This window comes from Lontra canadensis, unplaced genomic scaffold (assembly GCF_010015895.1).
Source record: "Lontra canadensis isolate GAN:19392208 unplaced genomic scaffold, GSC_riverotter_1.0 scaffold59, whole genome shotgun sequence".
Lineage (NCBI taxonomy): Eukaryota > Metazoa > Chordata > Mammalia > Carnivora > Mustelidae > Lontra > Lontra canadensis.
This window is the reverse complement of record NW_022631053.1, coordinates 5,439,763-5,454,649: the sequence shown is the minus strand read 5'-3', so window position 1 is coordinate 5,454,649 and position 14,887 is coordinate 5,439,763. Positions and strand designations below refer to the sequence as shown.

At 55.6% G+C, this 14,887-nt stretch overlaps 1 protein-coding gene across 1 annotated transcript; it reads right to left on the bottom strand.

The window, feature by feature from the left end:
• Positions 1-11,700: 11,700 nt before the first annotated feature.
• DDN (dendrin) lies at positions 11,701-14,461 on the bottom strand. The gene is made up of 2 exons (XM_032876888.1): positions 14,221-14,461; positions 11,701-13,802 (listed from the first exon to the last, which is right to left on the bottom strand). Exons 1-2 carry the CDS (start codon positions 14,427-14,429, stop codon positions 11,888-11,890), a joined length of 2,124 nt encoding a protein of 707 aa, XP_032732779.1. The 5' UTR covers positions 14,430-14,461; the 3' UTR covers positions 11,701-11,887.
• Between the last annotated feature and the right edge of the window lie 426 nt (positions 14,462-14,887).

The following is a 14,887-nucleotide window of genomic DNA, read 5'->3' as shown; positions in this document are numbered from 1 at the left end:
CCTCTCCCGGGAGACCCCTTGTTGCACTGCCCTCTGCTTGGCCAGGAGGAGAGAGAAGGATTCTGTTTCCTCCCCTGTGGGGGTCAGCTTCTGACGGCCCCACTGGGCCTCCCCCACCGGGCCAGTGACCTCCTTGCCTCTCTCCATCTCCCCTTTAACCTCAGTTTTTCTCCAGGGCCCATCGTGCCCTTCCCATTCTCCTGCCAAGGGCCCAGACCCTGAACACACACCTGGGCATCAGGGCCTTTCTCCTCCCCGCCTACAGCTGAACCAGGAGGGGCCAGGGTGAGAGGGCAGCTGTGGTGATGTGGAAAATGAGGTTGGGGAGCCCAGCAGAAATACCCCCAATTCTCCCAGCCTCTATCATGGAGCCATTGAACAGCTGTGAGCCATGCCTCCCTCGGCCACCTCCTACCCCTTCCTGTCCTGCCTCCTCATCAGTGTGTAAATAATTTGCACTGAATCGTGGATACAAAGCCACGAGTTTGGTTGTTGTAAATAAAACTATTTATTATGCTGGGTTCCAGCCTGGCTTGCAGAGACCACTTCCACCCACCCCAATTCAGTTCCTCTCCCTTCTTCTCCCCTTTTGCTCTCCAGCATTTTTTTGATCCCTCTTTCCCTCTCCCCAATTTCTCAAAGATGCTGTTGCCTACCAGAATGAGTATTTCCTTCCATTGTAGCTATTAGTGGCTCCTCGCCCCCACCAATGTAGTATCTTCCTCTGCAAAATAAAATCTCTATTTTTATCAATGACTTGGTGGCTTTTCCTTGAATCCAGAACACGGCATGGCTTACCTCTCTTAAACAAATAGGATCCCTTGTTGGGGGACTACTGTCATAGCCCTGCAAGAGGACCCTGGGATTCTGACCCTTGGATGACCTTAATGAGGCCATTGGGGGACCAGGTCTCCAGAAGAACCTTGTCAGGAGCCAAGAGACTCTGTAGGATTCTTCTTCCTATTCAAACACGGACTGGCTGTGTGATAATGGGCATGTCCAAACAGCCTCAGTTTCTTACCTCGCTAAATGGGGATCAAACAAACAAGCAAATTCTGAGCCTGTCTTTCCTATCAGGAGTTGTGAAAATAGCCACAACTGATTGATAGCTATGACCGTGTTGTGAAAAGAAACCAAAGAAAGAGAAATCCAAGCAGAAAGGGTGCTGCTGTATAGTGTTTGGTCCCTGAAGCCTATCTGCTTCATCTGTGGTCAGGGCATGGGGCAGTGGGGAAGGTACTTCCCTCCCCAAGAGAAGGAAACACCTTATTAGACCCCAGCTCCCAACCTTGGGCTCAAGAGGATCCAGGTCACATGATGGGCTCTAGTTCTGAACCCAAAAGCTCAGAGATGATGATCGGGGAGCAGAAGGGAGCAGGAGGGCCAAGAATCCAAACAGAAGCTAGGGCTTAAACCCATGTAACCAAAAGGAAACCCAAGTGTGGTCCATAACAGAACCATTAAGTTAGCCATTCCCATAAAAAGCCTGAAAGAGGACTGTTACCAGTAATACAGATACCTCCATGTGCACATTCACCAGAGAGGGCAGGAGTACTAAGCGCACCCACACCCTAAACCTTATCTCTAACCCTAATCCTCTCCCCAACCCTAGGTCTAGGTCTAACCTTAGCCTTAACCCTAACTTCAGACAAGCACTAACCCCTTCCTAAGCTCTAATGCCTATCCCTAATCTTAACACTTCTCCCCAGGGGAGGACCTAAAGGGCAGGGGGGAGCTATGAAGTACCCCCCCGCCCAGGGCAGCAACTGATCCCAGACAACTGGAGAATTTCCCCCTCTCCCCAGGACTCTTTTGCTGTTGTGGCTGCCTCCCACCTCTCCCTGGATATGTGAACTCTGACCCCTGTTGGCCTTTGGGGTATGTGTGGGGGTAGGGGAGAGGAGCCAGGATCTGCTCAAGCCTGCAAAAGACATCCCTTTCCCTCTTTCTCCATCTGCCAAGCCAGCACCAGCTCAGCTCTGATGGGCACTTGGGGGGGGGGATTGAAAACGTATTGATCCAGAGTAGAAGGCACCTCATAAGCCTTGGGTTTCCAGTAAAGAACCCCCTGCATAGAATGTCCAGTCTATAATCCAATGAATTATTAGGTCCCCTGGCTCCCAAAACAAGAAGTTAATGGACTGCCAGAGGCAGGAGAGGGGGCTTGGGCCCCTGTTGGACAATGCCCAGAGTTGGGGAGAAGCAGCGGTTGGGGAGCTGAGGGCTTGGCAGCTGTCCTCAACCACTCTCACCTAACTCCAAACTCCAAGAGCTGGAACTGGTATCAGCTTTCAGACCCAGAAGCTGGGGCCTCTGAGCAGAGCTGACTTGCAGCTGCTGGAAGAAGGGTAAAGAGAAGCAATGATTCCTGGTCTGGCTCTACTTAGATTTTCAACAAATATGTTGTTTTCTCATCCTGTTACCTTGTCTATTGAACAGGGAGGGTTGTCAGTACAAGTCTTCTCCCTCCGGAAGGCGATGAGGTTCAGAGGAGATCATGTCCATGAAAAGCCAGGTCATTTGAGCACTGGCTGACGCCTCTTCTGTGCCAGGCATGTGCCAAATGCTGGGGATACAGGGCCCTAAGAGCCCACTTGGAGGAGTTTCCAATGTGGCCAGGGAATCAAGCACATCAATGCATATTGTTAGAATAATAGGGGAGTGCTGTGAAGGCTCGGTGGAGTAGAAAACCCTCTGCACACCCCTGAGGTTTAAGGACAGACCCCCATAACCAAGTCTGCTGCGTGGAGGTCCTTCATTTCCAGGGGCTGGAAATTCACGGTGCGTCGGGAAGTGCAGAATAAGGCCTGGCCCTCGAAGGGCCATGCACTAAGAAAAAGGTTGGGGAGACAAGCAAAAGGGGGATAAGATCTGCAAAACATTACATAGACGCTAATTCTCTCTCTCTCTTTTTTTTAAGATTATTTATTTATTTATTTATTTGAGAGCGAGAGCAAGAGAGAGAGAGAGAGTGTGTGAGGAAGAAGCAGGCTTCCTGCTGAGCAGGGAGCCCAAGAAGGGGCTCGATTGCAGGACCCTGGGATCAGGAACTGAGCCAAAGGCAGTTGCTTAACTGACTGAGCCACCCAGGAGCCCCAAAGCGAATTCTTTTGATGTTCCGATCTTCTGTGCCATCCTCACGGAGGGTTGTGCCTAGAGAGGCTAGTGCTGGCGTGATCGGCCCAATGCCCAGCTCTGCCCTATCCGCTCTGGTTATCCTTCCGCCCACCTTTGATCTTAGGTGCCAGGTGCCACACATCCAGAGGGACCCGAGGCTGCCAGGGACCCCGGATGCACGGTTGGCCTCAGCAAGTGAGAGAGGCACCAGTCCTGAAATATCCTGGGGTGGGGGGAGCGGAAAAGCTGAGAGGACCGAGATGGCAGGCCTGCACAGTCCCCAGGGGGTCAGCGAGCCAGCACCACACACACACACCCCACCACACGCACCCTGGAAAAACCCCGTCAGTGGGGCTGCAAATACCCCAGGGTCTAGCCCCCCCCCCCCCACCTCAGGCTGGCTCCGTCGTCCTCTCCAGGCCAGAGGGAGAAAAATAACAAAATGAGGAGAAAATAAGCTGTTTGGCTGTGGTGTGAGCAGGAATATCCATACAGAGCTGCCCACCACTCACCCTTACTCACTCTTTCCACACCCAGCCGGGGCGCCCAGTAGGAGACAGACCACCCCCCGGCCCCCTCCCCCGTCTGGGCTAAAAGCAGACGATGGTGAGCGAGCAGCAGGTTATAAATATGCCCGGGGAACTGCCGCCAACTCGCTCCCTTGTCATTCCCTGGGAGGGGATAGGGTGGGGTGGCTCCGAGGGAGGAGCCAGGGCTGCCCTGCTCCTGGGGCCCAGGAGGAAGTGGGGCTTCCAAGACACTTCTGCAGTTTTTTTTTTTTTTTTTTTTTGCCCTTTTCAAAGCGAAGGAACCACCACCTCTTCATTTTTCCTGGACACTGGCTCATCTGCTCAGAGGTGGGGTTCCATTGCTCCCCCAGCCACAGTGGGGACCTCAGAAGGAGAGGACCCAAGGCCAACCTGGGTCATGGGGCGGCTCAGCACCCCTTCTCTTTCTCATACTCCTACTCATTAACTCTCAGCAAAGCCAAAGTTCATTCATTCGTTCAACGGGCACTCACTAGGGGCTTGCTGAGCCCCAGGCCCCATGCATAAGCACACCAGCACGCATGAGTGTGTCTGCACTCATTCGTGCACACACAGCAGCCCCACTCCCACATGTTCACATCAGCGCCAAGCCCCCCCTCTGGACTTCTGGACTTGAACCTGGCAGTGTCATCAGGAAGGGTAAAGCTCCAGGCTCCCAGTTCTGCCTCAGAGCAGGTTGGCAGAGCCAGGTGGGATGTGGAGAAACAGGGCCCTCAAACATTCTTGCTCCCACTATTCCCTAGAGAAATGAAGGGTCCTTTCTTGCCTCCCTGCCCAGCTATCTCCCAGGGCAGGCCAGGAAGAAAGAGCCACTCTCTGGGATGTTGAGGGGACACCTGCCCAGGCTGCCAGAGCCTCCTGCTTCCCAGCCACTTGTCAAGTGGGTGCCAAGCTGGGCAAAAGGGGGCAGTGCCACCCTGGGAAGCTTCCAGCTCTCCTCCCCCAGGGCTGAACCCCTCCCCTCTCCCTCCTCCCTATTAATCCTCGGAAGTGAAGGGGCCGTCCCTGGCGGCCCCTCGGCCCTATTGTGGCCCCTCGCCCTCCTCGGCTGGCGTCTAATTAACTCCTCCTGCCCCTGGTTTTGTGTGCCCCCCTTACCCCACCTTGTCGGCCCCGCCCCTCCGCTCGGCCGGCTCCCCCCCACGGACATTCCAGCCCGGCCGGGCTGGTGTGCCAGGGCAACCAGGGCCGGACCGAGGCCTAATCCTCCCGCCGCCTGGCCCGGCTGGGGGAGCCCCACTCACCTCCCCACTCTCTGGGGGCTGCTGGGCTCGGCTGTGGCGGAGACACACAATCAGGACAAAGGCGCAGCCCCCAGGGGGCTAACTCAGCCTTCACGCCCAGGTTGTGCGGCATTTGGGGAGTTTAATGAATTGTCCATCACGCCTTTCAGGGCCCGCCCGTCAGCCTGGATTAATCTTCGGAGCCCTGGTGGGGTAGGAGACACTAAGCCTGTATTTATTACTCTCCCATTGTCACTAATTGAGGTAATTATCTGTGACTCTGGCCTGGCCAACAATGCGGCATTCACTCCCGGGACCTCGATGGGCCTGGCTCCCACTCTCAGCACCAACCCTCCCTCCTCTCTTCCAAACCCGCCAAGGGCTAAGTTGGGCCCTAGAGCATCTTGGGAAAGCAGACAATGTCCCACAATGCTTCACCTCCCAACCAGTGTGTCCCACAGCCACGACTATGGAGTTGCAGCTAGGGAGAAGTCCGGTCCCCCCAAAGTGGTTAGGAAAGGAAGGCAGCCTGGGACATGTTTGGCTGGCAGAGCCCCCAGGCCACACAGGGACATGTTTCTGAGATTTTGGTTTTCTCATCTCTGGACTGGTGACACCAGGATCTCATAGGGCCCTTCTGTGGTTCCACCTTTGTGTTCCTGTAGCCTCCAGATCTGTAAAATATTGGGAGGCCCTAATCCATACCAGGCATACTCTCAGGAGGTCCCTAGAGCCTCCAGAGCTGGCAGCGTGGCTGTGGATGTAATGGGGGAGGTTGGGAGAGAGACTAGGAAAGGGCTGGTCAGGGAGCTCAGAAAAGACAAAAGGAATCAGCCCAGGAGGGAACATCTAAGGGTCACACTAACGTGGCCATACAGTAAACTTAGGGAGAAACGTGGATTTGGAAGGGTGAGCGTGCCAAAGAGTAGATTTCATGTGGAGATGGCTTCCCAGGTCAAGGGCATTGGTCTGGGGAACAGGTGTGTGTATCTCTGTGTGTGTATGTGTGTGTAAAAGAGAGAAAGATAGCAAAGGAAGATTTGGGTTTTGATTAGGACTAGATGTTGAGCTCTTTGAGGGCAGGAACTATGTCTTGGTCCCTGTTGGTTTCCCAAGACCCTAACACTGTACCTGATGCGTAGTAGGCACTGTCCAGGGAATGGATGGATAGATGAGGCCAGTTCTTACGCTGGAGTTAGGGGTCTGTCGGCTCTTCTTTTCCATAGCTGCACTTAGCCTTTTTATTCTGTCTCAGCACTTGCTGGAAGGAAATGTCTAGACGATCCAGGGACAATTCTTGAATGGGCACTCCTCCAACTGCGAACATTTTAAGGACCTTGGCAGAACGCAGCGCTACAGTTGGAACAGCGCCACCTTGTGGTGCCTCTTGGAAGAGCTCCTGGAGAGACTCCAGCAAAGGAAGCGGGGTTATTCCCTATGCCAGGAGGGTGGGAACACGAGGCAGCAGACCCCTTCTCCTTCTGTACATCTGAGGCTGAATTGCTGTGCCAGTGTCCCTGTTACACGGTTTTATAATTTGTTCCTACCTTCTGCCAGCATTTACTGAAAGCCTGTTCCAGGTCAGGCCTGTAGGGGATATGAAGCTAAACCAAAGGCACTAGCCTTGAGCAACTCATGGTCCAGAGGCGGATTCCACAACGTAACAAGACCAGTGAAGGTCATAACCAGGCAGCAGAGAAAACAATGATATAGGTGTTGAGGAGGCAACTGGGACATTCGCAGCTCAACAACTCTCTGCCCCTTCTCTCTTCTTCGATTCCTTTCACTAAAGCTTAAACGTTTATCCTTGCTTTCCAGGCCATTTCATGATTTAACCAATACACACTGTTCCCGAGTCCCCGCACCTCTGCATTCCCCAGTGCCTCTGTTCCCTGTGAAGCCTTTGTGCTTTCCCACTTCTCTACCTTTGCCCACACCCTGGAATGCACCTCTTCCCCATTTTCCCCATTGAAACCCATCTGGAATGTCCCTCCCTCCTTCAGGCTCTTCTAATTTCCCTTGGCAAGATGGCCTTCCTGAAGCAGCATCTTGGCAAGGCTTTGGTTAACAGCATACACAGGCCGTCCCGTAGGTTATCTGCGTAAGTTACTTATCCTCTTACTAGGCTTCTACCTTCCTGAGGACATGGGTTCCATGTTTTGTTCATCTTGGCATTCTTTGTGGCACGGAGCTAGGGACATCAGATGTCATCATTAAGAGAAGAAAGAGATGGTGGATATAAATACATGGGTGAACGAATGGACAGATAAATGGCTGGCTGGACGACAGAGGGTTGGGAGATGGATGGATAAATGGATAGGTGGGATATATAGATGGGTGGATGTATGCTGGGATGAACAGAAGGATGGAGGCACGCATGGATGGATAGACAGATAGATGAAGCAATTCTTCTTTAAAAGGAACTCATCAAAAGCTCTGTAGTATCAGGGGCTTCAAGGGAGGAAACCCACTCTATGTGAAGACATGGAGATGAGGGGCCAGTATCCAGACTGAGCCTTCCTACACTCAGTCTGGATGCACCTTGGTGACTCATCTCCCACTCCCAGAAGCCACCCATTGTCAGGGAACTGATCCTTCTCACAGGCTTGCCTAGATCCTCAGGAATGCCTTCATTAACATATATTATGTTGTACGGCCCACACTATAGTGATTTTGTGGGTTTCCTCTCCCATATCCCTTGCCCTGTCTCACACACACCCTAGACTGGAAGCTCCCTGAAAATAGGAGCCTTGTCTGAGTCCCTGGTGTGTCCCTAGGGCCTGGCATACAAGCTTAATGAAGGACTGACCAGATGAATAACCGAGGGAGTGCTCCCCTTTCTCCACAGACACACTCTACCCACTCCCTGTGTACTCATGTCCGGCCATCTCTCCTGGTCCTCTCCTCCTCACACGCCCTATACTCACTCCTGACCCTGGATCCCCTAAAGTCCCGGAATTATGGCCTGGTTCTTTGTTATCCATTTGTGGCTGATTGAGGGAAGTCCCAGGCCTCTCATGAGAGTCTGAAAGGAGAGGGGGTCCTTAGGCCCTCTAAAGCCGTATTATTCTGGCCCCATTCAGGACCGAAAAGGGCTTCCATGGAAAGAACCTGAGAGCTGCTGCCCCAAGTGGACCGTGCCCTCCTGCGTCTGCTGTCACTACACCTGACCTGTGAGGCTGTCCCAAGGTTGGGGGTGGTTGTGGCCTCTGTCTCTGAGAGGCTGGCCAGCTGGCAGACGAAGCCAGATTTAGAAGTCATTTTCACAGCAGGGAGCCTCCAGCCTCCCACCCACAGTGCCCTGTAGGGCCAGTCTGAGATATGGCTCACCAAGGGCAGGCCCCCAGACCTACAGTCACTCCTCCTCTTCTCTCTGTCCCTTTCTCCCCAGATCTTTAGCAGCCAGTGCTGACTCTACCCTTAGGCAAAGATGAAAGATGTTCTGGGGAAGCAGGGTATGTTTCCTGTCACCCTAACCACCCAAATGCTCCCTGTACACCATCCGACCATTCAAGGGACCGCGTCTCCACCCCAGCCCTTTTCTCCTCTTGACCTGGTCTCTGCTGCTCTTCCCCAACCTCTACTTCTCTCCCTCTCCCCTTCTGTTCTTATGAACTAATGAAATAGCCAGTACTAATGAAATAGCTCTAGAGAAATAATAACCAGAGCTTAACCCTTGTATATCCCTTATTAAGCATTGGGCATTGTTCTTTTCAAGTGCTTTTCATACTGAATCATTTAATCCTCCCAAGAAGCCTATGAATAAAAGCACTATTCATAACCCCATCCTATAACTGAGGACACCAAGACACAGAGATATTGAGTAACTTGCCCAAGGTCACACAGCTAGTGTGAGATAGAGGCAACATCTAAACCCAGGCTGCCAGGCCCCAGAGTCCATGCTCTAAACACAACGCTGCCCTATTTCTCCGATAATGATAGCAGTGTGGGTGAACTCTTCGAAACTGACCTCTTGCTTGTTCAACCTCACAGAGGCTTTGGTTGTATGGCGGAGTCTCCCTCCATAGGGCCAGCCCCTCCGCTACCCTCAGGGCTCACCTCTTCTACCAGCCTGGAGCCCCTGGGCTATAGCAAAATCCAGGCAGATGCTCTCACCACTGCCCTAGCCTTCCTTCATCTTCCTCCTGGGCTCAAGTCCGTTCTCTTCTCAAGCCCAAAAGTCCAGGGCACACACTCCTGAGGGAGCCAGGCTCACTTCAGCCTGCCCTCAGTTTTCACAACTGTCTTTATCTGAAGGTACCCTCAACTCCAGTCTAAGCAGACTGTTTGGTAATTTCCTACACATACCCTGCTTCCCCACATCCATACCTCTGTTTATGCTCTCCTCTCTACTTGGAGCTCCTTTCCCCAAATTCTATCTCAGATGCCACCTCCTTCAGGGAGCCCTTCCTGATCTCATAAAATCCACACAATCTCCCTTGTTTGACTCCTGATAATACTTGTCACTTCCTGCTCACTACTGTCATTATTGGTGTGTTTTCATCTTCACTCATCTCTTTCCTGGAGCCCAACCCAGGGCCTGCTTCCTCTCAGGTCCTCAGTAAATGCTTAGTATTTAAAATTGGTAGTAGTTAGACTTGCAGGTGAAAGGTAGACAGACTTCAGCAAACTTTGATTTCTTCCCAAGATGAACCTCACTTCCTTTACTTCCTCCAGCAAGAACTAACTTGATTGAAACTCCACATTGTGGGTCCCAGGCAGGTTCTGAGATGAACTCTCCAGGGTAATTTTGATCAGTGCTGTCCCCTCAGGTTCAGAAGCCCAGAGAGACATCCCTACATACACACATACACACTGAACCAAGGTCAGCCTGCCCCAGCACAGGGTCCAGCCCAGGGACCTCCCAAACTGTTCTGTTCTCTCCTACCCCGTCCTGACCTGTACTGGTAGGGAGTGACATCGAGATAACTGAAGACCAAAATAATAAATGGCTTGAGAATGGGGCTGGGGCTCTGAACGCTGTGCGGGAGTTGGAGTGACTCGGTAGGGATGGGGGCAGAGGCGGCGGGCCAGGACTCTGGGACTGAGTCTGGGCGAAGCCCCCACGCCCGCCAAGTTGGCAGCTAAATTTACCCAGGCTGACTCAGCCCTTGCCCGGAATGGGGGGTGGGGGGAATGCGCCGGGGCACTGGGAAGAGCCAGCGGGGGTGGGGTGGGGGGCAAGGAAGGAAGAGTCCGACTGGGGGTGATAGGGTTGTGCTGGGAGTTTCCATCAAAGAAAGGAGTTCCCCCCCCCACCAGCCCCCCACCAGGCGGGAAGAAACAGTGGAGTCCTGTGGGGAGGGACAGGGGAGCGACTGGGCCGGTGAAAGGATAAAGATGCTAAGGTTGGACAAAGGGAAGCTTAGATTTATTGAGCGCCTACTGTGTGCCAGGCACTGTGCAAGGCGCTTTACATACATTATCGCGTAAAATCCTCACAACAACCCTGCGAGGTAGGTGTTTATAAACCCCCATTTGACAGATGAGGAAACTGAGGCTCAGGGAGGTGAAGTGATTTGGCCAAATTCACATGGCTAGTAAATAGAGACAGAACTGTCCAAGATTGGAGAGAAGAAAGACTTCAGTGTCTGGGTCCCAAGCCGGTTGGCGTGGGTGAGTACAAAGAGGGGCTCCGCGCGCTCCAGAGGCCTGCTCCCGACCTAGCACGGCTGGAGGTGGCAAGGTGGGGGACCCGCGCGCAGAAACTGGGTATCAACTGGTTAACTAGCAGTGCCGGGGTAGGGGGGGACTCGAGAATTAGCTACCGGGGAAATCCGCGACCTGCGCGCGCCCCGTAGTGGCTACAGCGAGTATCACACCCCACACCTACAGGCTTTTTGGGACCAACCTCCCCCTTCCATGACTGGCCAAGGTTTCTGGAATAGGCAGAGATGCAAGAAAGTTTCAGGTTTCTTTCAGATGAGTGATACTACCGGTGTGGGAAATCGTGGTAACGATTCAGAGCATCACTAAGGAACACTGGGGAGGAGGAAAGGGGGGAAGGCCTAAAGAGGTCCCAGTCTGATTCACTGGCTGCCTTCCCTCCCCAGCTTGGACCACCACAGGCCAGGGACAGTGACAAGGCCACCATCCTGCTCTGCCTTGAGGAGCCCTCACCTACACCTAAGAGACTGGGATAGAAGCCCTTAAACTTGCTCAGATCTTCTGCAAATCCTGGACAGTCTCTTGAATATTGAGCATGAGTGCAGGTGACAATGAAGCCATCTGAGGGACATTTAGACTCTGTTCATTTATTCCTAATTCTCTTTCTTGGCCTGTGGAGGGTGAGACAGAACCCACCCCCAAGGACCCAAAGCATCAGGGATGATCTTATCCCAAGACGGGTGACACCAAAGTGAGTCCTCTTCCTGTTTTGCTGGTTGTATCTGGATCCCTTCCTCTTCTGCCAATGGCCTCTCCCTTACCTGGTCACCTCAGTGGGAAGCCTCTCCATCACTTTCTCCCTCCAAGCCCCAAGATCCTGCCCTAAAGTTGCCTTATGACTATAACATCCCTGCCCCCCTACCTAATCCTGGCCAAGCCACTCTGCTCTGCTCTGAACCCAGTGCATGAGCCGCTGCTGAAGACCTTACCCCAGTGCCCTGAATGGAGCAGGTATTAAAGTCTATTGTTCATCCTCACCTGTCCTGAAAAAGAAGGAAAGAAGAAAGAAAGAAAGAAAGAAAGAAAGAAAGAAAGAAAGAAAGAAAGAAAGAAAGAAAGAAAGAAAGAAAGAAAGAAAGAAAAAAAGAAAGGAAGAAAGAAAGAGGAAAAGGAAGGGAAGGGAAGGAGAGGAGAGGAGAGGGGAGGGGAGGGGAGGGGAAGGAAAGGAATAAATCGTGAATTGGCATATACTCCCTTTCCTTTCATTTGGGCGGCTTCTATTTCAAGTATGGGAACGACTCTGGGGAAGGGGTAGAAGGAAGTCTGTGAGGAAAGAGGACCAGTGGGCCCAAGGATGGAAAAGTGGGGAACACAAATACAAGGAAGGGCCTGTCACTGCCGCTCCCTATTTCCCTGTGGGATCCCCTTAGTGTCCCTCGTTCCGAAGAGAGCCTCCTCGGTTCGGCTGATGACATCTAGAATCTCTCGGATGCTGTCGCTCAGCTCTGCTGTCTTCCCGCCTTCCCCGGGCCGGGGCTGCTCATTTCGCCAGGAGGCGCCCGAGGCTTCTGTGTCGCTTCCATCAGAAGAGCCGCTATGGACGCTGAGCTCTGCAGCTTCGTCCGAGTCCGAGTCTGGGGCTGTGTGCCGGCGGATGCGGGATACGGCTTCCCGCAGGGCCCCGGCGTAGGGCCCTGGGGTCCGCGGCCATGCCCGACCCGCGCGCCGCGGGACAGCCGCCCCTTCCTCCGAGCCCTCGGCACTGACCGTGCCTCCTGAGGCCGCTGGGCCTGAGGCTGAGCGCTCTGGGCTACCCGGCTGCGGGGGAGCGTCCTGAAGGTTCACTTCGCCAACAGGGAGCCCCAAGATGCGGGAGGCGCGCTCCTCCAAGGAGGAGTCCGCGGGCTTCCCGCCCTCAGCTTCGAGCCCGCGCCCTCCACCGAGTTGGTGTGAAAGGCGACTGCTCAAGAGCCGTTTCTGGCAAGGGGAGGGAAAGGCCGCGGCTCCCTCGCCCTCCTCCTTGTTGGGCTTCGGTTGATTAGGGGCATCCCCCACGACGCGCGGAACCCCATCGGGCAAAAGCTGTACATGCTGGGTTCGAGGGGTTGGGACATACTGTGACCGGATCACCACGCACGTGGCGTCAATGACAAAGACGCCTTCTCCACGAGCAGGGCCGCGGGAACTGCGGGGTAGGGTGTGGGCGCGGCGGGTCCCCTTCCAACCCTCCAAGGTCTCAGGTCCAGCCCCCTCTCTATGATCCAGGGACTCTCTCCATCCCGTGCCTCCTGGAGCCCAGGGTCTAGGGAGGGTCTGGCTATGTCGGGGCGGCTGCTTTTTAAGGGAGGGAATCCAGCATTTGGGGAGCCTGCTCTGTTCCCTATTTTCTTTCCCTTCCCCGGAGCCCTTGAGATGGGGCCTGGACCTGGGAGCGGGACGCGGGGGGCTGGGAGTCGCAGCGGCCAAGCCCTCAGGAGCCGTCTCAGTGCTTGGGCTAACAGTAGCTTTGGCTTGGGAATGGCCGTCGCTACCACTATTCAGACCAGCAGTGGCCAGCCCCAGGCTTTTCTCCGCAGCCCCCTTGCCCAAGGACTCCAGCCTCGGCCCGGCTGTTCCACAGCCTGGGGATCCCCCCAAGAGACCCCGCCCCTGTCGGAGACCCCAAGCCCCGAGGACGTCCCGGTAGATCCGAGGATCCAGCCTCTTCTTTGTGCACCCTCCCTCTGTCCTGGCCGGAATCGGAGCAGAGGCTGCTGAGGCTGGCGCCTGGGAGGGCTCGGGGCCTCGCTTTGACCCCAAGGTCCTGTGGGGGCCTTCATAAGAAGGTGGAGCCACGTAGGGTGGCGGGCGGTCCCAGCGTCGTCGCAGGGCTGTCCCGGCTGCGCCTCTCAGCAGCAGGTGAGCCTCGTAGCTGGGGGGCCCTGGCCGCCTACCTCCCCAGGGCCCCGCCCACGCCGCCCCTGGGTCGCTCTGCGGCTGCGCGGATGGACGGGGCGGTCGCCCCGCCGGCCCCAGGCGCTCTGGTCGTGAAGGAGCGGGGGGCCCTACAGGCTGGGCCACCCGAGGGGCGTTCCGAGGTTCCGGGCGGGGCCGACCGGGGGGGCTCCTTCGGGCCCCACCAGCCTTGCGCCTTTTTCGCTCGGTCTCCTTGGCCTCCCGCTCCTGCGATGCCGCTTTCCTTTTTTCTTGCTCCCGGGCTCGGGCCTCGGCCGGGGGCCCCGCCCGCCAGTTGGTCGCCTCCTGCAGCACCCTGGAGGCCCAGGGACGGCGGGGCGGCGGCTCAGGGGATCCCGGGCGCGGCCCACACCTGGGACAATGAGCAGGAACCCAGGTGAGCAGTTTGTGGGGGAAGGGAGCCGAGGCCCGGGGAGCTGGGAGCCCTGGAGACCATTTGGGGCAGCCGAGTAGAGGGGTGTGTGTGAGTGTGTGCTCGTGTGCACGTGCGTATATGTTAGGGCTGAAGTCGAAGGCGGACTCCTCACCATCCCTACATGCACACTTTAACAGCGTCTGCCCCATCTCACCTCCTGCCCTTTCTCACACCCACTCCTGCCCCCCAAAACAATGCGGGAAGAGTCAGGCCCCAGGCCTCGGAATGGGGTAGGGGGAGGCGTGGGAAAGAGAAAGGGGACCAGCAGCACTAGCTAGTGCCTGCGGGGAGGTCCGGACCCCACTCCCCGCCCCACCACTCTCTTCCCAACACCCGTCTCCTCTCCTTCACTCACGTGCGGCTCTGGGGCCCTCGGGCCCAGTGGCTGGCTTGGAAGTCCATGGGCTGTCGAGGAGGGGCGCGGCGACTATAATGACAGGAAATAGTCTTCACTTCGATCACCAGCAGCTTGGATTTCTGCACCCAGAGGCAGCTGCCAGACTCCTCATCCTGGGGCTCCCGGGGGCTGTCGGGCCCCTCGGAGAAGAGCTGGCCATCCAGCATCCTGCCCCACCCCACCCCGGCCCCCCACCCTCCCACCCGCCCCGAGAGCCCCCTCCCAGCCCGAGGAGCCGGCGCCCACTGCAGAGCAACGGGCCCAGAGACTGGGGACTATATATACCCGGGCACACGTGTGTGCCTGTCTGTGTGTGTGTGCGCGCGCATGTGACACGGTGCGGCGCGGACGGCACAGCGCTGCTGCCTCCCCCATGTGCACGGCCGCCCCCTGGGGCCCGGGATTGGGCGCCCCTTCCCACTGTTCATGTCCCCCAAGCCTGATGGGACCTGCGCGAGTGGGCAGGGGACTTCTTATTTTTGCCAAGCTGATGCTGCCCTTCCCCCACCCCCATTTCTTCAACCTCCCTACCGTTTTTAACCCTTCACTCTTCTGCTTGTCGGGGTGCCCCACCACCAGGGTTCTGCCACTGACTTCCTGCCTCGGACTTCAGTTTCCCTAACAG